Below are 24,321 nucleotides of genomic sequence, written 5' to 3'. Positions count from 1 at the left end.
ACACAGACATCATGGAGTTTACCCAAGAAAAGGTGGACACCAGGGAAGGTGTGGTTCAGCCCACTGGGTAACAGACCGCTGGTTTGGCCGGGCTGGAGCACGTCTTGAGCTGCTGGCAAGCAAAGGCCATCTCTGCGTGGGAGCAGGCGGGCAGACAGTCGGCTTCCAGTTGGCAAGGGTATGCAGTGAGAGTCCAGGCGCCTGCCGGGGCAGGGGGCCTGCTGAGTGCACAGGGTCCCCGGGACCTGGTTTTCATGTGGAAAGGGCTGTGGGAAGGTTATCGCCAGACCAAGACTGCAGGGTCCTTAACAGACACGTCCTGGGCTCCACTGCACGTCCCTGCACCTACTGCTGACCTAGGCCTTCCCTTGGCATTGGCCCTCCGTGCCTTCCCCTGAGAAAGCTCGGCAGCGAGCTTCCTCCACAGGAGACCTGGCTTCAGGAACCCAGTCACAGGGCAGGTGTTGACAAGGTGCCAGGAGCTGAGAATCTAACAGCCGCCCACACCCACCTCCAGGGTGCCCACTGCCTGCCCTGTCTAAAGGAATAGTCCCCCCCCCCCCCCCCCCCCCCCCGCGGGCCCCCCCCCCCCCCCCCCAAAAAAGAAACCCCCCCCCCCCCCCCCCCGCAAAGACTGAGCTTAGCCTGAGTCCACTCATTGCCAGGCCTGCCTTTTGGGGCACTCGGTCTCTCCCTTTTCCATCCTGGGCCTGGCACACACTGGGATGGGCAAGGTCACTGGGGGAGTAGACAGGTTTTAGCACCCCTGGCCTTCTTATCTTATGCTATTTCAAAAGATCCATTTCTAGACACTTCAGAAGTCAGAAAGTCTGAGTCTTTGCTGGAATTTGTTGGAATGTATTAGTTGCTGGTGTGGGGCTGATGCTGATCCCGTTATCTTACAAGCCCAGGACTCTTAAGAAGCCAGCAAATACCCTTTCTAGACTGACATTCGGAGGCACAGAGGAGCCTTTCTTTGAATTGTCTTTCCTTTTTCCATCTAATAGATGATATGTAATTTGGATAGAGACATCACTTTATTTTCCATTTTCAAGTTCACATTGGATTATAGCTAATCTTTTGGTAAAAAGGCAGTGCACGTGTATCCTTGGAGGCAGAAAATTCAGAAGACAGTTTCCAGGGCATCTTTTCCAACACGTTCAGTCCGTTCCCCGTATCTTTTAACTGGAGCTGTCAGTCTGCTGTGGGGCCTGTCTGCCCACAAGCCGGTGCTGCTGTCGCCTGCCTCCTTCCACACTGTCTGGACAGGGGTCCCATTCAGGGCCCCCACCCAGGACTGTGCGCATGTGCAGCTCAGTACCAGCCACGAGGCACCATTCCAGGAGAACCCAGACCTCTGTATCAGACCCAGACGCAGTCCATTCAGAGAAAACTGTCCCCATCTCCAGGCTACAATTCCAGAGACTTCCCTCTCCTCACGACCGAGGTCACTCTTCACCAAGTCCCGGCAAGTCTTCTGTCCCGTTTTCTCCGTGCTGTCTCCTCATCTGCATTAGCATGCACAGCCCCATCCCCTGTGACGCAGGCCTACCTCTGCACATTCATCGGAGGCTCCTCAGCAGAGAATGTATGGCAGGTGCTTATAGCCGACATGAGCCGTGCTTTCCTCGGGCGGGGCCCTCCCCAGCCTGCCTTCCACATCTTTCCCCAGCCTTGTTCTCTGCTGACCTCACGGGCCTCCTCTGCCCAGGCCAGGCCCTCCCCAGCCCTCACCAGCCAGGGCGGCCTCCTGGCAGGGCCCTTGTCATGTCCTGGGTGGGCACCACCACCCTCTGGGGCTGACATTTTAGGCTTCTGTGGTGATGTCATATTTAATACCACCTCGTTCAGTAAGGGATTCTTAGGTACATTTTCTGAGTACACCGTTGTAAGCTTGCGAGCAGGCCCGGACTCCTAACTTCTCTGGCTTCCCCCCAGTCCACAGTCTTCCTGGCTGATGGAGAAGCTGTCACCTGGTGAGGGAGAATGACTCCCAATAGCAGGGCCACATGACGCTGACTGCCCCTCGTAGAGATCAGAATTTATTGTCAGAGAAGACACCCATGCTGCCTTCGGGGACATGACATCACCCACGTTTAGGCTGGGGCCCCCGATAAGGTCTTGCAGGGAGAGTTCACAGAGTCCGCACAAAGACCCTTCCAGTGACGCCTCTCTGAATGGCCTCCAGCCTCGGCATTACAGCTCTCACTGGCCCAGGACCCCTCTGTTCATTCTGATTCCCGCGTGTGCGTGCTGTCGTGACCGGGGGCTTATCCGAGAGTGGTGTGGGTCCCGGGGAAGCCAGGGACCTATGGGGTGACAGCCAGCAGAGACTTATCGGGGGCTTGGGCCCCCGGCAGCTGGAGTCCCAAGAGGGTCTCTGAGGGTGGGGCCTGTATCTCATCCACCAAATGCCTGGTGACCCTGGACCAGCCGAGAGTGGGCCCGGTTTTGCACATGGCAGTAGCCCAAGCCCCCACATTGCCCACATGTTGGGCAGGGAGGCCCCCGCTGAGCAGTGAGTGGTTGTCTCTGGTAAGGCTGCTGACCCATCAGCAAGGTCGGGGCACTGCCATCCAGGGCAGCTTCCCGGGGCTGCCTCCACCTGCAGGGCCAGGGGGCCCTCAGCATGGCCACGGTGGGTGGGGACTCCCACCAGGCCCAGGGGACTCCCAAGCCCTCAGACACCCAGCCCTCCTCGCCTCCCTGGGCCCACCCAGAAATTCATCACACAGTGTGACGCAGCCCACTTCCTCCTCCCTGGGTTATACAGTGATTCCTTACCCCTTCTTGGGCAATAGCTCTTAAAGTGAACAGCAAGCAAATTGGCCTAATAGTTTTTATCTCTGCTTTCTTTCGATGCATCTAGAATTTTTAAAAAGTGAAAGAGCCACAGGGGGTGTGTACGGACTGAATGTCCCGCCGGGCACATGTCACTTTGGGTTAGCTGAGTGCCTTCTGCAGCCTCGGTCGAGCGCCCACAGCAGCACGTCAGACGGATTAGGCGCGCACATTCACTCCTGCAGGGCACAGGCCAGCGGGGGTGGGGGTGACGGGCGTCTGGCTGTGACTGTCCCAGAGCCAGGGCCAGGGCCAGGCCGGCAGCCAGACGCCCCGTGCTCTCGCTCAGTCTTCTCCCCGGGTACGCTCCGGGTGGCGTCCCCTTGTGTGGCAGCGGCCTTGGCTTCGTCTCTGTTCACACTCAGCCTGGGCCCAGTAACGGTGTCACAGAGGAATCACGCCTACACTGCTCTTAGGGTTTCCGGACCAATGTGGCATCCTCTGGCCTGGCCCTCGGTGGTAAATGACTCACAGGGCTCTTTCTGGAACAATTCCCTGCCTCCCATAGACCTACTGGGGCCAGTCCTGGTCTTCGTGGGACACTCCCCTCCTTGACAGGTGACCTGGTCTCTCACCCTGCCCTGCCGACTTAAAAAGACCGGCCCCCTGGGGCGCCTGGGTGTCTCAGTCAGTTGAGTGTCCGCCTCTTAATTTCGGCTCAGGTCATGATCCCAGGGTCATGGGATTGAGCCCCGCGTCGGACTCTGCGTTCAGTTTGAGATTCTCTCTCTCTCCCTCTGCCCTTCCCCCACTCGCATACACTCTCTAAAAATAAAATAAAACACAGGACTGGCTCCCAACCTCCCCCTTGGGTGGGGCCCGTGAGGCGGACAGAAGCCTCCACGGGGTGGTGCTCCCGTGGGCAGCGCCCCAAGCCACCACCCACGCTCCCCACATGGACGCTTTGGGCCTGCCCGGTGCTTCCTGGGTACATCCGTGTACGTGGCTCGGCAACGCCCGGTGCAGGCAGGTCCCCACCTGCCGGGCCCCGGCTCAGGTGTCCACGCTTCCCGACAGGGCCTGATGCACTCCAGCGGCCCCGTGGGCCGGCACCGGCAGCTGGTCCTGGTCCTGGAGGGGGAGCTCTACCTCATCCCCTTCGCCCTCCTGAAGGGAAGCTCCTCCAACGAGTACCTGTACGAGCGCTTCGCCCTCATCGCCGTGCCGTCCATCCGCTCCCTCAGCCCGCAGGCCAAGGTAAGCCTCGCGCCCGCCGCGGTGCCTCGCGGTGGGGTGGGCGCCCGGAGGACGGTCTTCCTGGCCAGCCTGGGCTCCTGGGGGTTAGGGTGTGATACCTTCACAATGTTAATTTTGTCGTTTGCGGCCCGGTAGGTTGGCCTGGGAGTAGATCCGTCCAGAGGTCGGGGGGCAGCCCTCCTGACCCCTGACCGTCCTTTGCTGTCCCAGGAAGCCGTGATGTGTGTCATTTTTCTCCAGATGTCTTTGCCGTGACATCAAGGTTGGGAGCTACTCGGAGGCACCGGGTCAGGCCCGAGACCAGGCTGAGTATCTGAGGAATGTGGTTTCCCCCGGCGCCCCCGACCTCATGCTGACCGGGCGCTGAGTCTGCCCACGGCGGAGGGGCCGCAGACAGGGCTGGCGGACACATGAGATTACCGTCAAGTGGAAATGGGTCTCACAGGCCAACGAAAGAACTGAGCACAAACGAGGTGGCTTTCAGGGGACAGACAGGGATTTGGGTCTCATTCCGCACAAGAGTCAGTGTGAGAAGCGATGTCCACAAAAATCAAGAGGGCGACAGTAGGCCATCCACAGAGTCATGGGTCTCACCCCACAGCCACCCTCGGCCCGTCCGCCTGATTGGAGAGCCTTCCAGCCAACCCCGATCCTCTTCCCCTTCTCCAAACCCGCAGACCCTCACGGCCCCCGACCCGCCGGGCACGCACTCTGGCGGCCCAGCTGCCCTGCCCAGTCTTCAAACTTGAAAATGGCCTCAAGTGCCGGCGCTCTCGGAGCCCCACAGAGCCGGCTCAGACGGGGCCCCTCCTAGTGGGAGAAGGTGGCTCGTTTAGGAACCCAAACCCCATACCCTGGGTGTGGACAGCCCCCTTGGGATCTGCCTTCGCCCCTGTTGACCTTGGTCATTGACATGGTTCAAACCAGGTCAGCTTCTGCCTCGCGGGGCTTGGGAAACCTTAGTTGTTTGACCGTTTTCGGTGGCTGGATTGTAACCTTCTCATGGAACAGAATTAGTTCGAAGTGAAAGAAATTATTTCCTCTGAGTATTTTGTGTGGCCGTGGCTGACTCTGAACCCCAGATGCGAAGGGAGCTGGCCCCGTTGGACACTGTCCCGCACGGAGGGCCTCTCGCTGCACCTGCTGCCAGAGGCACCCTGAGGGGCAGAGGCGGCCCGTGTTGAGAGAGCTTCGTGCTGATGACAACAGTGAGCTGGCTGTTTGCCACTGTAGCCAGGAAGAGGGAGAGGCCCGTCTCCTGCCCGACGCCCGGCAGGCGCTTCTCCTGCCGAGTCCGAGGTATCCACCTAGTGGAGCCACCAGCAAGTTATTCTGAAATAACTTGATACTTGATGTTTCCCCCCACAGCATTGAAAGGCACCTCTGGGGGGCAACCAGAACTTCGCTGGACTTTGTGCGATTTTATTTTATTTTTTTTAAATTTTTTTAACGTTTATTTATTTTTGAGACAGAGAGAGACAAAGCATGAACAGGGGAGGGGCAGAGAGAGAGGGAGACACAGAATCCGAAACAGGCTCCAGGCTCCGAGCTGTCAGCACAGCTCCCGACGCGGGGCTCGAACTCACAGACAGTGAGATCATGACCTGAGCCGAAGTCAGACGCCCAACCGACCGAGCCACCCAGGCGCCCTTGTGCGATTTTATAATTCAGTGATGTTTCTATTTTGCAGCACAGGGAGCAGAGGCCAGCCGTGATCTCTCCAGTACAGAGTGTGTTAAGTTAGCTCTGGCTCCGCCGAGACTGACTTGCCTTTGGTCACTCCCAGAGCCCTGACTCCTCGGGAATGAGTGTCCCCCTTATTTCAGGGCCCGCAGGGAGGTCTGCGGGAGTGAGACGCGTGACGCAGGCAGGTACCACATGCCCTCACCTCCTGCCCCTGGGCCCCCAGGGCTTCACAAACGGGAGAGGCCCTTTCTCCCGTTCGGTCCCAACTGTCGAGAGCTTGTCACATGGAGAATCGCCGTGTGATTCTCCGTGAGATGAGCACCCGGGTCTAAAAGGTGTGGAACGTTTGAGCGAACGAGGTCAGTGGGAGAACAGGTGCAGCCGAGCTAGGCCCAGCCCTGCACTGCCCGGAAGCCTGCGGCCGAGCCGGCTGCCGCCGCTGGGGCAGCGGGCCACCGTCTGACGGGTGGCCCGCTGGTCTGTCTTCCCTCCCTAGTCTCACCTGAGGAAGAACCCGCCCACGTCCTCCAGCTCCACGTCCATGGCGGCCGTGGTCGGTAACCCCAAGCTCCCGCCGGCGGTGATGGACAGGTGGCTGTGGGGGCCGATGCCGTCGGCTGAGGAGGAAGCCTACATGGTGTCAGAGCTGCTGGGCTGCCAGCCCCTGGTGGGCAGCGTGGCCACCAAGGAGAGGGTCATGAGCGCCCTGACCCAGGCCGAGTGCGTCCACTTCGCCACCCACATCTCTTGGAAACTGTCGGCCTTGGTCCTCACCCCCGGCGCTGACGGCAACCCGGCCGGCGGCAAGAGCTCCTTCGGCCACCCTTACACGATCCCCGAGTCCCTGCGGGTGCAGGACGATGCCAGCGACGGGGACAGCATCTCAGACTGCCCGCCCCTGCAGGAGCTGCTGCTCACGGCCGCCGACGTCCTGGACCTGCGGCTTCCCGTGAAGCTGGTGGTCCTCGGCTCCTCTCAGGAGTCCCACAGCAAGGTCACGGCGGACGGGGTCGTCGCGCTGACGCGGGCCTTCCTGGCTGCCGGCGCGCAGTGTGTCCTCGTGTCCCTGTGGCCCGTGCCTGTGGCCGCTTCCAAGATGTTTCTCCACGCCCTCTACTCGTCCCTGCTGAACGGCCTGAAAGCCAGCGCTGCCCTGGGGGAGGCCATGAAGGCGGTGCAGAGCAGCAAGGCCTTCTCGCACCCATCCAACTGGGCAGGTAGGAGCACGGGCCGCTGGTGGACCCCGGGGCTCGGTCCTCACGGCCAGCCCCCCGCTGGGTTTGAGGAGGGCAGCGCGGGGCCCCGAGGAGGCGCAGGGAGAGGGCAGTGTTTGCGGAGACTCTGGCCTTCTGCCAAGTCGGTCATTTACCCCCATGGTGTTAAGGTGGTCTTTTTGACGAGGGAGCCGCAGAATAGTTTGCCATTGGAGCATGAGGGTCGACCTTTCCTGAGACGTACGTGTATGCTGGACGACCCATTTTATGGCACCTTCGCGTGAAGTCCCTTGAGGGACTGTAGGAAAGAGCCGTGTGGTAGAAGGACCCTGGGTTTGGTCATTGGGAGACCTGGGCTTGACCTAGCCCCACGCCTGGGCTCTGTGACCCGAGCCTCACCCTTCCTGGAGCTCAGCGCCCTCACTGGTCACAAGAGGGTGAGAACTGGCTCGTCCGTGTGTGGACCGTCTGGGGAGGGGGCGGGTTCAGTGTCTGTGACACGTGTGCTACGACAGCACGTGCTCTGGGCGGACCTGCCATGGGCTCGGAGGTCTGGGAGTGAGGGGACAGTGTCGTCTGTGACGTGTGGTCACAGGTGGGACAGGGGCTGACCTGGGGACCCTCCCGTGTGGGAAGCCCTCCCTGGCAGACTGCCAGCACCAAGAGTCCGCCCCGCCCCCCAGCCTCACCCAGCAAGGGCCACGTCGCTGGCGCACCCCACGATGTGTCAGCCTGTGGCTGTCTCTCAGGGGCGGCCCCTGCACCTCCCAGGATGCTCCAGAGCAAAGGCCAAGTTCCCATCAGTGCCGTAGCAATGGGACCGACCCATAAACAGAGTGTCTTAGTCTCGAGAAACAGAAATGGCAAACACACCCCTTTCAAACATTTATATTTCGTTTTAATCCACGTATACGTTTAAAAACCGGGAACAAGATGGCTTTCGCCTCACCCTTCCTCTCCAAATAAGTCGGGTTTGCGTCTGCCGACAGGGGTGGCGCCATCTTGCAAAGGAGGGGAGGCCCGAGGCGGACCCGGCAGCGGCGAGGGCCAGCGGTGGTGCCCGGCCACCAAGCCGTGTTGTTCAGAAATGGAAACGTTTGCTTGCTTCATGCAGCGGCACAGCCGTAGCGTTTTCCTAAAAGGTGTCCGGAAGGAACAGGACAGAAGCTACCGTTTCCTCATGCAGCTGAAGACAAACCTTCTGGCAGCGGCTGTTCCGCGGGGGGAGGGCCGGGGGCCGGGCTGTGCTGTTCAACTGCTTCCCCACCGGGAGCCGCGGCAAGCAGGGCCGATGGCGGCAGCCCCATGACGGCTGGCGGCACTGACGTCTGCTTCTGTGTGCTCCCCACAGTCAGAGGGGCTTGGGCCCCTGTGCTTGGCGCTTCTTCCTGACGGGACCCTGCGCCTCTCTGGGGGATCCCCCCCCCATCTTCCCAACGTGTTTATGGATGTGGCATCTTTGTCCTTGTTTTAGCGACAGACAACACACAAGTCACCGCTCAGTGCTGGGGACAGCGGTGTCTGAATGGTGCTGCCCTGCTCACCTTAAAAACAGCCCTGCCTCCTTCGTGCCCTTGGAAATCCCCTTTTCTCCATTATCTGGGGGCAGCTTGGCCCTCAGCTTGCTTGGTGGCTCGAGGAGACCCCTCCGTCCCTCCCCCAGGCACTGCGTGGGTCCCCCCGCCCCGGCTGCCTGCTCGTTCCTTCGGCTAGAGAAGGGTGCCTCCTGCCCCGCGGCTGGTGGCCCCGTCCCCGGACATGTTCCAGACAGACACAGGGGTGTCTCCGGTGTTCCTAGGGATGGTGACCAAGCCAGGGAAGGGGCCCCGGGGGCCCGGCCTGTCAGCCCAGGGACCCCCATGGCCTCTTCCTGCCCTCACTTCCTGTGCAGCAGGAGGACGGAGGTACTTCCCCGAGTGCCCAACGCTCCCCGAGCAGCGAAACAGTATCAGTTCCTAAAAGGGAGGGGCCAGAAAGGCACCTTAGGGTCCCCCGGTGAGTTAGACATCCCCGCCATCCGTCCTTCCGCTTTGCCGTGCGGGCCCCTCTTGGCCCGGCGGCTGTGAGGTACCGAGGTGAGGGCGGGCTCAGAGACACCCTCCTTGGTTCTCCGCAGGGTTCCTGCTCATCGGGAGCGACGTTAAGCTCAACAGCCCCTCGTCGCTCATCGGCCAGGCCCTCACGGAGATCCTCCAGCACCCGGAGCGCGCACGGGACGCCCTGCGAGTGCTGCTGCACCTGGTAAGCGCCTCACCCAGGCTCCCGGGGGCAGACGCCCTCGAGAGGAGGGGAGACTGTGGCGTTTCCCTGGCACCGGGGGACACGAGCAGGTGGAGGGGGCACCGTCCCCAGACGTCCACGGGTTGAGCCAATTGGTCGAGCGGCAGGCACGACACGTGTCCCGGGCACGGCTGTGGCAGTCTTTGCCAAGGTCCTGGGGCCCACGTCGCGGCTGCTTCTGGGCCATGTGGCCTTGGGCAACTCGCCTGGCTCGCTGAGCCTCAGTTTCCTCATCCGGAAGGGGGGATAAAACTTTGAATTTTTCAAGGTCATCGGGAGGATTAGAGAACAGGTGAGTAGCTGGAACACAGTAGGGTCCTAGTGGCTGAGAGGTGGTATTTTAGAGTCAAACGGCACGGGCCTTCCCTGAAATTTGGTTGGAGGAAGAGTCCAGCGCTGACCCTGCATTTGGCCAATCCCAGCCTCTGTGGGGCCGGCGCAAGGGTATAGACAGAGGCTCCACATCAGCGTCCACACATTTAAAAGTTACACATCGGGCCAAGAAGCAGTGACACAACATCCCTTCCGCTCTCCCACTTGGTAACCTGGAAGGCGGCTTCTAACAATTTAGAACCGTCAGCCTCCATGGAGCTCTGCGCAGGGAAGACCGGCCCCGCCCCAGCCCGGGGGGTCCACGTGGGTGGACAGTCCATGCCACATCCACGCTCTTTCCAGACCCGATGCAAACAGCTGCCCGCTGCCACCCCGGAGGACAGAGGTGCACACGCCATGGCTCTGTCCGAGCTCGAGAGACAGAGGACGTGGGGCCCTGGGATCCACACGGGCCCTGGGAGCAGGCTGGGGGCTTTGAGCAGGGAGCTTACTTTGGGGGCCGGGTTCCGGTGGGCACATCCACTCAGCTGGGCACGCTTACTGCCCCCATGGGCCCGGGGCCCGGGCGGGGGCGCTCAGTGCGATCCTGGTGGTAGGTCGGTCCTGTACGTTTCCTGAGCTCAGGGTCTGCCTGACATCAGTGTGTGGCCAGGTAGGAAGGAGGTCACCTGCAAACCCCAGGCGGCCCACGGGCCAGACTTGAGGCAGCCCACACCGCCTGCTCCAGGGTAGCTGAGCTCACTGCTCTGAGAATTTGGGGAGACTCTCCCGGCTGATTCGGACCTGTGCCTGGAAACCGCACAGAGTGATTCGGCTGCTCAGCTTAGGACCCTCTCCGGCCCCGTCGCCCCCCCCACCCCCACCCCCCGAGTCCCCTCCTTCCTTGCTGCGGCCCCCAAGCTGCTTTTCTGAGAGAACCGAAGTGCTCTCTCTACCCCTTTGGCTTTCTTCTCCCAGACCAGGCTTGGAGCCAGAGCCAGGTCTCTCCACTCCCCACTCAGCCCTGCGGCCCCTCAGGCACATTTAAGGGCTGTCTCTTCTTTCTTGGCTTCGTTTCCCAGGGTGAGTACAGGGGCCATGGGTCAAGTTCACCAGCCCTTGCCTCCTAACTACCCTGGGTGCCCCCCGGGCCCCAGTGGGCAGCATGTCTCCAAGGCGTGCCAGCCAGCCAGCTGGTTGTCCTGCCCAGGAACACTCCTGTCCTGCCTGTGAGGTCAGTTCCCAGCATCCCAGGGTCGTACTGTGAGAAAATTCTCAAGTGACATCCTGGACGGCTCTTCTGCCCCTCCAGTGATGGCACACGTGCCCCAGGGCACATGGGATCTCCGGAGGGACGGAGCTTTCCCCTAAGGAGAGAAACCTGCAGGGAGGCCAGAGGCTGTGGGAGGTGCTCACGGGGAGAGCGGACTCACTAGTGACTGGACACACTGAGCCCAGCGTGTGCCAGGCATGGCTTTGGCCCTGGCAGGTGGGAGGGGGACCTGAGGTAGAAGGGGAGGCATAGGTTCTAGAGGTCACTGCCGAGGGATGAAGGGGGAGTCGGGCACGGGGAAGAAGGGCGCCGCCAGCCAGAGCCCCGCGATGGGGACCACTTGCTGTGTGCGAGGTGTGTGGGCCAGCGAAGAGGGTTCGGGGGCCTGAAGGTTTGTCCTAGTGATGGGGCACCGCTACACGGTTTGAGGCAGCCCTGAGAGCGGGTTTTAGATGAGTCATTTGAGTGTCTGTGGGGGAGAGCCGGGAGCAGAAGAGTGGGCTTGGGAGGGGCCAGAATTCTTCCGAGTCTCCTGGCCCTCGCTGGCATGGACCGGAACCTTCTTTCCCTTCGTGCCCTCCCCTGCGAGAAGCCGGGCCGCTGCTGCAGTGTCAGGATCCCCAGGCCTGGGCACCCAGGGGGCAGCAGGCAGCCGCGTACTGGCTTCACACCTTAGGCTTTGTGTGTCCCCAGAGCCACCGGGAGAGAAACCGGGGCTGGCCCCTGCCCCTGCCCGGAGTGGCCCTTCACTCCCCCTCGCCCTTGCAGGTGGAGAAGTCCCTGCAGCGCATCCAGAACGGGCAGCGCAACGCCATGTACACGTCCCAGCAGAGCGTGGAGAACAAAGTGGGCGGCATCCCCGGCTGGCAGGCCCTCCTCACCGCCGTGGGCTTCCGGCTGGACCCCCCTGCCAGCGGCCTGCCCGCAGCGGTCTTCTTCCCGACCTCCGACCCGGGCGACCGGCTCCAGCATTGCAGCAGCACGATCCAGTCCCTGCTGGGTGAGCCTCACGGTCCCTGCATTCATAGGGATGCTGGCTCTCACAGCTGGAAAGGAGCAAGTGTCCCAAAACATGGCAGGGTCGCAGATACAGACCTCTCCTCACGTGGAGGAGATCTGAAATAGCAAAGCATTCTCTGCCCCAGCAGGGCACGGCCCTGGCTCTGCCTCTTCCTGGAGTCACACGGAGGAAGGCTGGGCAGACAGTAGCTGCCTTAATATTTCCTTGGCAGCTTCGGATCTGACAGAGCTGTGTGGCCAAACCCCAGCATCAAGCAGGCTGCAGGCGCTCAGAGCTGACTTTTGTGTATCACTCAGAGGAGGTGATGCTGCCTGAGCCAGGGCTGGGATCCCAGGAACGTGACCACACACCTGGAGGATTGCAGCAGGGGCAGGACTGGCCTTTCTCTGAGCCCCTTCTCTCCTTTCTTAAGTCAGACATAGACCCACATGCCTGGCTATCCCACTCTTTTTAAAATGTCACCGACGCAGAGCGTCTCAGGCTCTTAGCCTGGGGAGGGCTATGAGTGCAGAGGCTCTTCTGGGTAACACGCACCTTCTTCTTGGTTTAGGTCTGCCCAACCCTGCCCTCCAAGCCCTCTGCAAGCTCATCACTGCCTCGGAGACTGGCGAGCAACTCATCAGCCGGGTGAGTTGAGCTAGCTAGGGCGGCTGAGCCCAGGCCTGAGGGCTGTGCCAAGCTGGAAAGACGGGGTGATTTGGCCCTAAATAGGAATCTGCAAGTAACACAACACTGTCTTTTGCTTTTTTCAGCCTTTGGGATTAGAAAGAAAAGGCGAGGGCTGGGGGTGAAACGGCCCCCCAGGCATGTGCATGCACAGGGGGCAGATGCTTGTGCTGTCCTCTCTGGGCACTGGGTTCCGAGAGCAGTAAGGCATCAGAGGATGCCTAAGGGGCCCCTGTCCCCTGCAGCCTCAGGCCATTTCCTGAACTATTCAGTGGCCTCCTGCACCTTGTCATCCCCGACCGCCAGCTTTTTCTGCTGACAAGTGTTAGAGCCACATTCCCTCAGCCAGCAGGTGTAGGGCTAGCCTGCCAGGTCCACTACAGGTGTCCAGATCAGAGTACGAACCCTGCCTGAAACAAAGTAGCCACGGCCGTGAACACAAAGTCAACTCTAATGCAAGATATTGGTTAGCAGGTTTTTAAAAATGTGCTTTCTTTGAAGGGAACGTAGATCTAATTCAGCAATCAGGAAGAGTCTAACTCTCAGTATCATGTAGGCCCTTCCCAACTTGGCCTCAGAGCTCCTGACCTTCCTACTGCCAGTGAGGGTCTGGAACAAGGGGAAGAAGTGACATGGTGAACCCCAGGGTGACCGCTGTGTGTGGGAGGGCTTCCAGATGGTATAGCGACCATGAATTACACAGGACAGTTGTCTCTGGTCATCTTGTAGTGTAATAATTTGAAAAAACAATATATATTATTTATCAGCTTTCATGTTAAATGTTAATGTTTCTGTGCAGAAATAAAGCTGTTCTGTCTAGGATTAACCTCTGAAAATCTGAGTGCCTGGAGCCCCCCACCTACCTGGGGTTGTTTCCAGCCCAGATCTGGAACACCGTAGCTCAATGACATGGCCCCTTCTTTAGTTCCTGCTCGCTCTGCAGTAAGCGTGTTACATCTCCTTGTCGGAGAGAATCAGGAAGGCACTTCTAGAACGTCCTGAACCCAGGAGGGCTGGAAGCCTGTGCTCTACAAGAAAGAGAATTCTAGAATTACATCTGCAGGGCAAGGCTGAGTCCCAAAACCCAGCTGCTTGATTTCTTGCTTTGGGTGGCATCACAGGGACTTTCTGCCTCCTATCCCGCTGGGCCCCAGGCACCATGTCCGGGACTGCCCCCCCATGGCCGGCAGACGGTGGATATTTCTTGAGTCACTCTGGAACCACGGACGTTTCTAGAGTGGCCTATACATGGCCTGTGCACCCCCCCCCCCCGCCTCCCACCCGAGTCCTGCCTGCCCTGCTCCTCTCCTGGCAAGGAAGGGCAGGGCCTGGCTACCCCTGACCGCGTCTGGCCTGGTGTGGCTGTTTGTTTTCCTGTGTGTCCCTGCTGACTCTCGCTCCTCTCCCCTCCCGGTCAGAGCCGCGGGCCTGGTGTGGCGCTTCCTAAAGCAGTAAGCAGCTCGTGTTGCATAACAACCTGTGCTTGAGTCTAAACTCTCTTCTTTCTCTCTCTTTTTCTTTCTTTTTCTTATAATCTGCTGGCCGAAGGCTGTTAAAAATATGGTTGGAATGGTGAGTAACTACTTTAAGTAGCAACTGTTGTCAGGTGAGCCCCTGCACCCGCCACCCCCGCGTCCCCTGGGCCCGCTGTGAGCTCAGGCGCACGTGCTGTGGGAGCCCCGTGCACCTGCCCACGCGCGCCCCGGGCTGGGCTGACCCCGGCCGCTGGCCACCACCTCACGCGACTGCCCTCTTCCTCTGCTCTGGCTCCCCCTTTCCTGCTCCACCCTTCTTGTGTTCTTGATTTGACCTCTCAAGCTCCACCAGAACAGCAGGGGAGGAAGTGACTTTGAGTGACCCTGACCCGAGTCGCCACGGGCACTCGAATGGGTCGTGTGGGTTCTTCTGTGAGCACTAAGGCTCTAGAACATACCTTCACCATGTAACTCGAGATCATCAAGAGGGTTCTAATAAAGACTAACGAGGGGGCCGGCCAGTCCTACAACCCACCCCTCTTCTAGCCCCCGAACCCCAGCATCAGTGCACAGAGGGAAGAGGTGCGTCTGCCCTGACCTGTGACCCCCCCCCTCCCCTGAGCCTCCCCAGAGGAGCCAAGACGGTAGGCGTGAGGTGCCATACAAGGAACTTCCAGTGCTGGGCACGTGTGAGGTCATTAGGGATGACAGCACCAGGTGACGCAGAAGTGATACAGGGGACAAATCGTAGGCGGGCTGGAGGGGACAGAGGCGCTGGGAAGGCGCAGGGCTCACCTGTTCTTGTCCCTCAGCTCCACCAGGTGCTGGTTCAGCTGCAGGCGGGCGAGAAGGAGCAGGACTTCGCCTCGGCCCCCATCCAGGTGTCCATCAGCGTCCAGCTGTGGCGGCTCCCGGGCTGTCATGAGTTCCTGGCGGCTCTAGGTAGGACGGGGCACCCTTCGCCCACGTCTTCACTCTCGTTTTTCAAAACCCTGTTTCTCCCAGTTTCTATTGGGGAAGGCTGGTAGATTCTTAGGGATCTTTGTGTTTTCTTAGCTGTTTTGTTATGTAAAGATGGTTCAAAGATTCCAGCACTTTAGCCCAGTTTCCAAACGGCCCTCCAGCCTGGTTCCATCTCCCCTACCTACCTTTTGGTCTCATCTCTCATTTCTAGGCGTCATCTTAATCTAAACGCGCTAGCTTTCAGCACCATTGGGGATCAAGCCATGATTAAAAGCTAAAGAAAACAAAGTCACAAAATAAGGGTTTTAGGGTCGGTCTCTATCCTACTGTTGAAACTCCGTTAGATTTGTTAGATTTGGTGCTGGGGACCTAGAACTGCACGCACCAGGATTTTTGTGCACCCAGACGCTTTCTGTTCCTTTTGTGACACTGAAACATGGCTGAGGCAGCTTGACATCATTGCTCCTTTACTAGATGTGTTTCTGGATACGAAAACCACAAGAGGCTGTAGGCTGCTCTCCTGTCCCACTTAAGTGCCTGTGTGATTTGTCCGGGAGCCATTCCCTCCACCAGCTTCTCTGCGAACGCCTGGGTCCTGTGAGGCAAGGTGCTAGGCTCTGGGGGTGCAGCACTGAGCAGAGGACCGTGCGCTCCTAGAGTTGTCAGCCTGGTGGGCAGATATGGTAGACACTTGGCCTAAGGGGAGCACCTTAGGTCACAGGCAGAAGCATTAGGGTCCTAGCGATGGCTGCAGGGGTAGGAGGCAGGGAGGCAGGGGGGTGTCTTCAGGGGGAAAGACCCAGGCAGAGGGAAGAGCCGTCGGTGAGCATATGTGTGAGGCATCCATGCTGGTGCAGGAGGCACAGGGACAGATGAGGCCACGAGGCCACGGGAAGGCCTTTGTCTGAACCTGAAGGAGTGGGGGTTCCGGAGGATGACACAGCTTCAAGTCACTGTCACGGAGACCAGGCCATCCGACGTGGCAGAGCAGCCAGTCCTTAGGCAGTTTTCTTCTGCTTGTGAAACCTGGATATTCAGCATAAGGCCTCATTTATAACCCATTTTGCAGGTGACCTTTCCCGGCCCTCCTCAACTTAGGGCTGGCTCCATTTGCTTTTTTGTTTTTTAATTATTATTTTTTTAATGTTTATTTATTTTGAGAGAGAGAGGGAGAGACAGAATCCCAAGCAGGCTCCATGCTCTCAGCACAGAGCCCGACGCAGGGCTCGATCTCACAAAGGGTGAGATCATGACCTAAGCCAAAATCAAGAGTCGGACACTTAACCGACTGAGCCACCCAGGCGCCCCTGGCTCCGTTTGCTTTTAATGGGGGAACCCCCAAAGCCCCATAGGGACTCTGAATCTCTATAAGTCAATGCTCTGACATCCTTTATGATTTGTACTCTTTCTGTGGACTTAAAGCACAGTCTTCTTGGTATAAACATAGCAAATTAATATCTAAGTAAATATAGTCAGTAGCAGTTAGCCAGGTCCACACTCAGGAGGAATTTCATTTGACCTCTAGGACAGGCCTGTCCCTGGAGCAGTGACACAGGACCCAGGTGAGGGAAGACGGAGCCAAGACCTTTCTTTATAAAGGAAAAGCTGTCTTCCTCATGCAGGGCCCACACCTCCTCCCTTCAGTGTGGGTCTGACAGCCAGCCCTCCTCACTGGTGAACTGGATATTTCCAAGTGGATTGTTAGCTCTCCTCGGTGTTGGGAATTGTGGGTAATTTCCTACTTCCTGGCACTTTCCAAATCCACTGATATTCAAGGGGCGACCCAGTGTGCCTGGACTGGGACCGGAGGAGGAAAAGTCTGTGCAGGCTGGGCATCTGGACAAGTGACTCCCTCACTCTTGAGGGCTCTGAGGCACCGGGTGCCCTCTTTCCAGCCCTCAGCACCCAGCAGGAGCCATCACAACCCATCACAGGGCTGTTGGCTATTTACTTCAGTGCTGTCGGAGGAACCAAGTCACATCGTTCTGCTAAAAGTAGAGGTTTCTAAGCAAAATCTTACATTTAATATGAATTGGTTATTCGCCCTGAAATGCTGAGTTCTCGGAGACCTTCCTACTGCTTCCAGGGACTGTTTATTTCTGAGTCCAGAGGGGAAGATGTCTCAGAGCAACCGGAAGGCCGAGGTAGCTCCTCGAGTGAACCAAATTCCCACAGGAATTAGCGCCAGACCCGTATCAGAACCCTGGAGTAAGAATGAAAACGTAGACACCCTTCTGCTTTGGTGAACACAGCATGCAGGCTACGGCAGATTATACGTCAGAGGAGGGAAGGGCCCGGGATCACAGGTGCCTGCCCCCTGGGCCGTCGGCACCAAGTGCTTCCGCGGTTGCAGGCGGCGCTCAGTGATCTGCTGCGGGAGGCCGGACGCGGACGTTGGGTGCCGAGGGCTCCGCGGGCCCTACATCCTGTCTGTGCACACAGCCTTTGGCCACGGCGTCTGCGTTTGGCTCCTTCTTCCCGTGCGCCTCCCAGGGAGAAGTGCGCCGGGTGCCTTTGCGAGGTCTCTAATAAGTCTCCGTGCGCTGGTGGCAGCTCGGTAGCTCGCCTCCTGCTCGGGCGGCTCCTGCCCTTTGCTGTGCCCGCTCCACGTCTCAGTAGAGCCGTTGGTGTCAGGGAGCGGTCCCCCTGGACTTCGGCAGAACAAACAGAGCGCAGTCCCAGTGGGGTGGCTCGGCTCAGAAAGCAGACGCTCCGTCGTCAGGCGCCGCTCGTTTCCACGCCCTTGGTGGCAGACGCTGAGCACGTGTGAAGACACCGTCCCTGCCCTTAAGAAGCCTCCACCTTCCCGGGCACCAGCTTTAAGTGTTGGACCCCGGGCCGAATGGAGTGGCCGGTTTTTGTCCCTCTTCAAGTCTTTTTTAAGTGCATCGGTTCTTGGAAGGAATGAGCCCGACTGATTGGGACCAGGGGCTCTCGGGAACACAGCTGAGGGCGGGAAAGCTGCCAGTGCTCCAGGACGGGCAGGAGGGAGGGAGCCAGGCCTCCAGGTGCACACTCTGCACTCGGGAGGGGTGGGACCCGCACCTGCACCCGGGGCCGCCCCAGGCTGGGCGCTTGCTGAGGGGCCCGCAGGGCTTCCCGTGAGACCGTCCAAGGAGCCCCAACGGCTCTCAGCCTTTTCCAGACGTGGACTCTTCCCTACGGAAGCAGATGTTTACATTCTTTGCTCCCCTAGGGTTCGATCTCTGTGAAGTGGGTCAGGAGGAAGTAATCCTGAAAACTGGGAAACAAGCCAACCGGCGAACCGTGCACTTTGCCCTGCAGTCTCTGCTCGCGCTCTTCGGTAAGCGCCTCTCCCCCGCCGCCCCCTCCATGCCGCCCCCCGCGTGCCCGGGGTGCAGACGCCCGTGCCAGCCTGGCTGCATCTTGGGAAGGGAAGGAAAAGTGAACATGTAGTTTTGGCATAAGTGTTCGGAACTGTCCAAAGGCGGTCAACACACCAACTCATGATCACAACGCGTGGTAGAGACAAGGTGTCGCCTAGCGCGGTGAAGATGACACGCAGAGGATGGGACGAGACGGGGTGGCAGCCGCTGACTTAGGGAGGGGCGGGTCCCGGTCATTCATGCTGGAGGCAGCTTTCAGTCCCCTGGGGGCACTCTGCCTGCCTGCCACGCTCAGAGGGTGGTGCTGGCTGCCACTCAAAGACCGGATGCTGGCAAGGATGCTGGCCCTGGTCTGAAGGCAGAATCAACGGGATCTGCTGAAGGGTGTACGTCACAGGAAGGGAGGGTCGCAGGCAATACCTTGTTTGGGGGAACAAACGCCACCTTTTGCTGAGACCTTAGAAGTGGCAGGAGGAACGGGCCTGAGTTCCGTCTTGGACACGTTCAGTTCTGAAATGGCCGTTAGACACCTGTGCCGACGGCTGGTTACAGGAGTCTGAAGTTCAGGGAGAGGTCGGCGGGGAGAGGACTGTGTCCTGTGATCACTCTGGGGTTCACAGTTTGCAAAGACGAGGAGGTCCCGGGAAGGAGTGGTCAGTGAGGGCAGGGAGCGACCAACTGTGAACCTGGGCAGTGAACAGTGGGTTTGGCAGCATGGATGCTGCTGGTGACGTTTACAGGAACGAGGGAGGGCAGAGGTTCGAGTGGAGGGGGCTGGGGGCGGGGGGAAGAAGGGGCTAGGGGAAGGGGGAGGAGGAAAGGCAACGCAGAGAGAGAGTGTAAATGACCCTGAGGGGGCTGCTGGAATCCAGAAGGTAGTGGCTGTGGGTTCAGGACAGGGGGCAGCACAGACGGCCCACAGGCCCCGCTCGGAGCACGAGCCACGACACTTACCCTTCCCGGCGGGACCTCGTTCCCCAGGATTCCGGGGTAAATTCAGATTGTGTGCACGCAGCACATACACAGCCCCCAGCTAGCTCCTGCGCGTAAGGGGATGCTTGTGACCTTGAAAAAAACATCGAAGCCACAGAGAATTCTAACTGCCCTCTGGGCACTTATGTCTTGTCTCAGATTCTACCGAGCTGCCCAAGCGCCTCAGCCTCGACAGCTCGTCCTCCCTGGAGTCTCTGGCCTCGGCCCAGTCCGTCTCCAATGCCTTGCCCCTGAGCTACCAGCACCCGCCCTTCTCCCCCACCGGTGCGGACAGCATCGCCTCGGACGCCATCTCCGTGTACAGCCTGAGCTCCATCGCCTCCTCCATGAGCTTCGTCTCCAAGCCCGAGGCGGGGTCGGAAGGCGGGGGCCCCCGCAGCCGGCAGGACTACGACCGGTCCAAGAACGCCTACCCACAGCGGTCCACCCTGCCTCGGGGCCAGCTGTCCCCCCAGACCCGCCCTGCGGGCGGCAAAGATGAGGAAGAATACGAGGGCTTCTCCATCATCAGCACCGAGCCGTTGGCGGCCTACCCGGAAAACCGGAAGCTGCGCTTCTCGCCCGATCACAAGCAGTCGCGAGTGGGGACGGCCGGGGGCGTGAAGGTTTCGGTAAGCTCCAAGGGCAGCGTGAGCACACCCAACTCTCCGGTTAAAATGACTCTGATTCCCAGCCCCAACTCTCCCTTCCAAAAGGTTGGAAAACTAGCAAGTTCAGACACGGGAGAATCGGACCAGTCGAGCACAGAAACCGACAGCACCGTGAAATCCCAAGAAGAGAGCAACCCAAAGCTCGATCCACAAGAGTTGGCCCAGAAAATTCTAGAGGAGACGCAAAGTCATCTCATCGCGGTAGAGCGGCTGCAGAGGGGCGGCGGCCAGGGCAGCAAGAACAGTCACCCGGAGGACGGCAGCGGCCCCGGGCCCAACGGCGGGGCCGTCTTCAGGGCGTCAGAGACCAGCGCGTTCAGCAGGCCTCCCCTCTCGCACCCCAAGGGTCAGCCGTCACCGGTCGCTGCTAAACCAAAGCCCCCAGCCAGAAGCTCGTCCCTCCCCAAGGTGAGCTCAGGGTACAGCAGCCCCACCAGCTCGGAGGCGTCCGTCAAAGACAGCCCGAGCCAGCACGGGGGTCGGCCGTCGCCCGGCGCGGACTCCCACACCTCCCTCCCCGACCAGCCTCTCTTTAAACTCAAGTACCCCAGCTCTCCTTACAGCGCTCACATTTCCAAGTCGCCGAGGAACGTGTCCCCCAGCTCCGGCCATCAGTCTCCTGCCGGGAGCGCGCCGTCCCCGGCCCTCTCCTACTCTTCGGCCGGTTCTGCCCGCTCCAGTCCCGCCGACGCCCCCGACATAGACAAACTGAAGATGGCAGCCATCGACGAGAAGGTGCAGGCCGTGCACAACCTGAAGATGTTCTGGCAGAGCGCACCCCAGCATTCCGCGGGACCAGTGAAAATATTCCGGGGCCCCCCTGGGACGATGACTTCCAAAAGAGACGTCCTCAGTCTCCTAAATTTGTCTCCTCGGCACAACAAGAAGGAGGAAGGAGTGGACAAGCTGGAGCTTAAGGAACTGTCCATGCAGCAGCCTGGAGAAACGCCACAAAAGGCGCCTCCCAACGGCCACTGGCGCACGGAGACCACGGCACTGGGCACGCTGCCCCTGCCCGCCGGCCCGCCCGCACCGGCTCCCGCCCGCCCTTTCAGACTTCCCTCTGGCAACGGCTACAAGTTTCTGTCCCCGGGGAGATTCTTCCCCTCCTCCAAATGCTAGAGCGCGTCTCACAGCCGCGGGCTCGGGCTGCAGCAGCCGCGGAGACAGGCGCACGCTCACGGGCCCACGCCCGCACTCTGAGCGCGGGGGCCCCACCAGCCACGTCTCGTTGGGTGCTCCCTCGGGGCGTGGGCCGCCGCCGCACCCCCCGCGCCCCCATCCACGCGGCCGGCGGCCATCCTGGGCCAGAGCCACCACAAGCCAGAACTTCCGTGGTGTCGGTACCGGAGGCTCATGGAATCTTCTACATGCTTCACCCAATGTTTACCTTGAACTCCCTGCTTCTCATCTCTGATGTGACTCTTCAACAGGATTTTTTTTACAAAACGGTCATGGTTCCGGGTGGGGAGAGGAAAGGGAGCACATATTTTGCTAAGAGGCATATATGCAGTACCTTTTATACACAAATACAAATAGAGCTTTTTTTTAAGGCTTTCAGGTGCTGGTTGGGGGAGGGATATATAAAATCTAAGTTGAATTCTACATGAAAGTGTGGTATTAGCCAAAAACAGAATGGTTTTTAAAATGCCAATGATTTGTAATTAAACTGTAGCAATTCTGATCGAGTGATCGCGTAACATCACAGTAGCAATGCAATAAACTCACTGTCCAACAGCACTTCCGTCCTGAACTCCACAAACGTCCTTGGGGCCCCACTGTCAACCAAACTTGAATTTTCTAAAAAATTTTATGTAACTCTCTTCTCCAGGCATTTTAGAACTATGCAATTGTGATTTAAAATGCAACTTTGTGCTTTGAAAACATTATTGACCTTTTTTGTACGTGGATAAACAACTTGGTTTTATTACCGATAGTACTTTGCATTTATAGCTGTTATTTTTAAAAAGCTCAAATTTTTTAAAATGTCAAATTTTGAATAGTCATCAGTGAGTAATTATCAAGTTTGCGGGGGAGGGGGGAGGTTGAAATTATTCAGTTTCCTTGTAAGCAAAAAAAAAAAAAAAAAAAAAAAAAAAAAAAAAAGCTAACTAGATTTAACCAGAATGGAACTTCCAGCTCCTATTCCCTTTGGCAGCTGCTTTAATTTTATTCTCTTTTCCCAACTCCAGGCCTCTGCCACCTCTCCCATCTAGAGCTGTTCCCGGGCTCCCGCAGCCCCAGCACCCCATGTCTGTGAGTGGCACCCTCGTCGTAGCGGGGACCACGCTGGACTATGTCCACGGCCTAAGAAGCCGGGGCGGGTGGGGGGGGGGGGCGGCTTTTGCTGGGATTTACATCCAAATGGTTGCTGAGCAGGGACATAGATATTCCTGAAAGTGTTGTCCTGAACAAACAGGGTAGGCATCTCCTACAGCCGTGACCTTACGCCCAGGTTCTCGTCAGCAAGGCTGTGACAAAAGACAGTCTAGGTGGGGGTAAGCATTGACTTCTAAAGAAAGAGATGAAATGCTAAAAATCACACTAGGACTAACTTTAGTTGGAGAATTTGAATACACCTCTTTTACAGAATTCTAAAATTAAAATCCTCCCGCCCTCCCCGTGGGGAGTGTCACACTGAGGTGGGCGGCCGCTGGGCCCGCGACACCTGGAGTGCACGTGAGAGGCGTGGCGGGAGGGGCGCCAACATTAAGACCCCCAAGTAGAGTCTTTAGCCTCAGGTAGGATCTCACTTTCTCAGCACACACTGACCGCTTGCCCTGTCACTCGGTGGACCCTGAAGAGAGGGAAGGAGACTATTTCCTCGGCACGTTACTCCCCCCCGAGCCCCATCATCGGGCCTCTTTTGCCTTCACCCCGACAGACAGCAAGGGTGTCCCGTTCGCGCCCTGACCCCGACACTGGAAGACAGACACTTCACGAAGAAGCAATCACGAGGTTCTCGGTGTCAGGAGGGAAAAACCAAACGGTAATAGAAGTCCCAGAGTAGCCAATGAAAGCAAGTTCATAGCACTGTGCATTTAGATAGTGAAATCAGGTCCCCACAACAAACACAACACCTCAGAGTAAATTTCTGAATCCCGATGTAGATAGTCAGGCGGTTCCTTTCTTAGCCATCTCCGCCCTTTCCCAAGTGCCGAGCGGCCCTGGAGGACCGGCCTGGGGTGTGTGCTCCCTGTGTGAGCGCACGTACCCCCGTCCACCTCCAGTGCACGCCCCTACCACCCAGACCGCTTCCCGTGGTGATCGAGCCGGCTAGGAGGTCTCGTGGACCCTGACCTGGCGTTAGTCGTAACCACACTATTGTTTTAGGTTTCGTGTTGAAAAACCAAATGGTGTACGTGACCTTCTTTTTTTTTTTTTTTTTCCTGTCCTAGAGATAAGCTTCAATGAAGGAAAGGTTAACATGATGAAACAATAAGGACCAATCTAAAAATCACTGTAGAATCGTCACTTGCTTATGTTTACTGTCTTGGTGTTTTCTTTATGAGTGAAATGGATGTCAAGTCACAGGAGATTTTTCAGGCTCCTCCACGGAAAAAAAAAAAAATATGCACTTAAAAGTTATGTGAGACTGTATAATTCACAGATTTCTTTGTACAGATCAGGGGTTCGCAGACCGTGACCCACAGGCTGAATCTGGTCGGAGGCCTCGTTGTTTATAGCCATGAGATAGCAATGGATTTCACATGTTTAAATAGTTATAGAAGTACCTCCATAATATTCTCGATTTTGCCTCTTGGCCCACAAAGCCTACCATACCGGATGCCTGACCTTTTAAGAAAAAGTTTGCTGACTCCTGGTGCAGGAGACAGAAAACACAATTAGAATGTTTTGTTTCTACAGTGTAGGGAACGTGAGTGTCGAGTCGTGGATAAAGTTGGCATGCTTGGGAACCCTGAGCCATGGGGTAGAAGCAAAGGACTCCCGCACAGTCCGTGGCTCTTTGCCCCGCTTGGAATGATTCAACGGATGTGGGTAAAATGAACAAAACCATCTTTTCCTTACCGTGTGCAGAAAGCATTGGATACGTTTCGTTTTCAGCTCAGGAAACTGGAATGTCCTGCCCCCATCCTCCTCCATCAGATGCAGATACACTGAGCACAAGCAATAAAATCTCCCTCCTCGGCATGACCACAAAGCAAGGGTTAGATCCCATCTGAATTCTCACCGGTTGGCGAACTTGTTAATAACCAAGTCGAAACACCAGGACAAAATGAGCTACTGAAACTTATGTTTTGATCCGCCTTAGCGCGTCGTGAAACGAAAATGTTGGCACTTCATCCTGTTTGAAAAACACCGTGGCCCGCTCTGATCCTCGCTGGGTCTCAGCAGGAGACAGGGTGCTGCACACACTGTCCTTGTCCCGCTCTGGCGTCCCA

General features: G+C 58.2%; 1 protein-coding gene across 1 annotated transcript in view; it reads left to right on the top strand.

Moving 5' to 3' along the window:
- The window catches only part of TTC28 (tetratricopeptide repeat domain 28), a 622,119-nt gene extending 600,087 nt beyond the window's left edge, over nucleotides 1-22,032 (top strand). Inside the window, exons 15-22 of the mRNA XM_049619809.1 lie at nucleotides 3,859-4,038; nucleotides 6,221-6,941; nucleotides 9,055-9,179; nucleotides 11,572-11,803; nucleotides 12,375-12,451; nucleotides 14,778-14,907; nucleotides 18,125-18,232; nucleotides 19,407-22,032. Of these exons, the coding sequence (XP_049475766.1) occupies nucleotides 3,859-4,038; nucleotides 6,221-6,941; nucleotides 9,055-9,179; nucleotides 11,572-11,803; nucleotides 12,375-12,451; nucleotides 14,778-14,907; nucleotides 18,125-18,232; nucleotides 19,407-21,040 (3,207 nt within the window). The 3' untranslated portion in view covers nucleotides 21,041-22,032. The remainder of the gene's footprint in view (nucleotides 1-3,858; nucleotides 4,039-6,220; nucleotides 6,942-9,054; nucleotides 9,180-11,571; nucleotides 11,804-12,374; nucleotides 12,452-14,777; nucleotides 14,908-18,124; nucleotides 18,233-19,406) is intronic.
- The last annotated feature ends 2,289 nt before the right edge of the window (nucleotides 22,033-24,321 follow it).

Source organism: Panthera uncia, assembly GCF_023721935.1.
Source record: "Panthera uncia isolate 11264 chromosome D3 unlocalized genomic scaffold, Puncia_PCG_1.0 HiC_scaffold_8, whole genome shotgun sequence".
Taxonomy (NCBI): Eukaryota; Metazoa; Chordata; class Mammalia; order Carnivora; family Felidae; genus Panthera; species Panthera uncia.
This window is presented reverse-complemented; position numbering and strand designations above follow the sequence as displayed.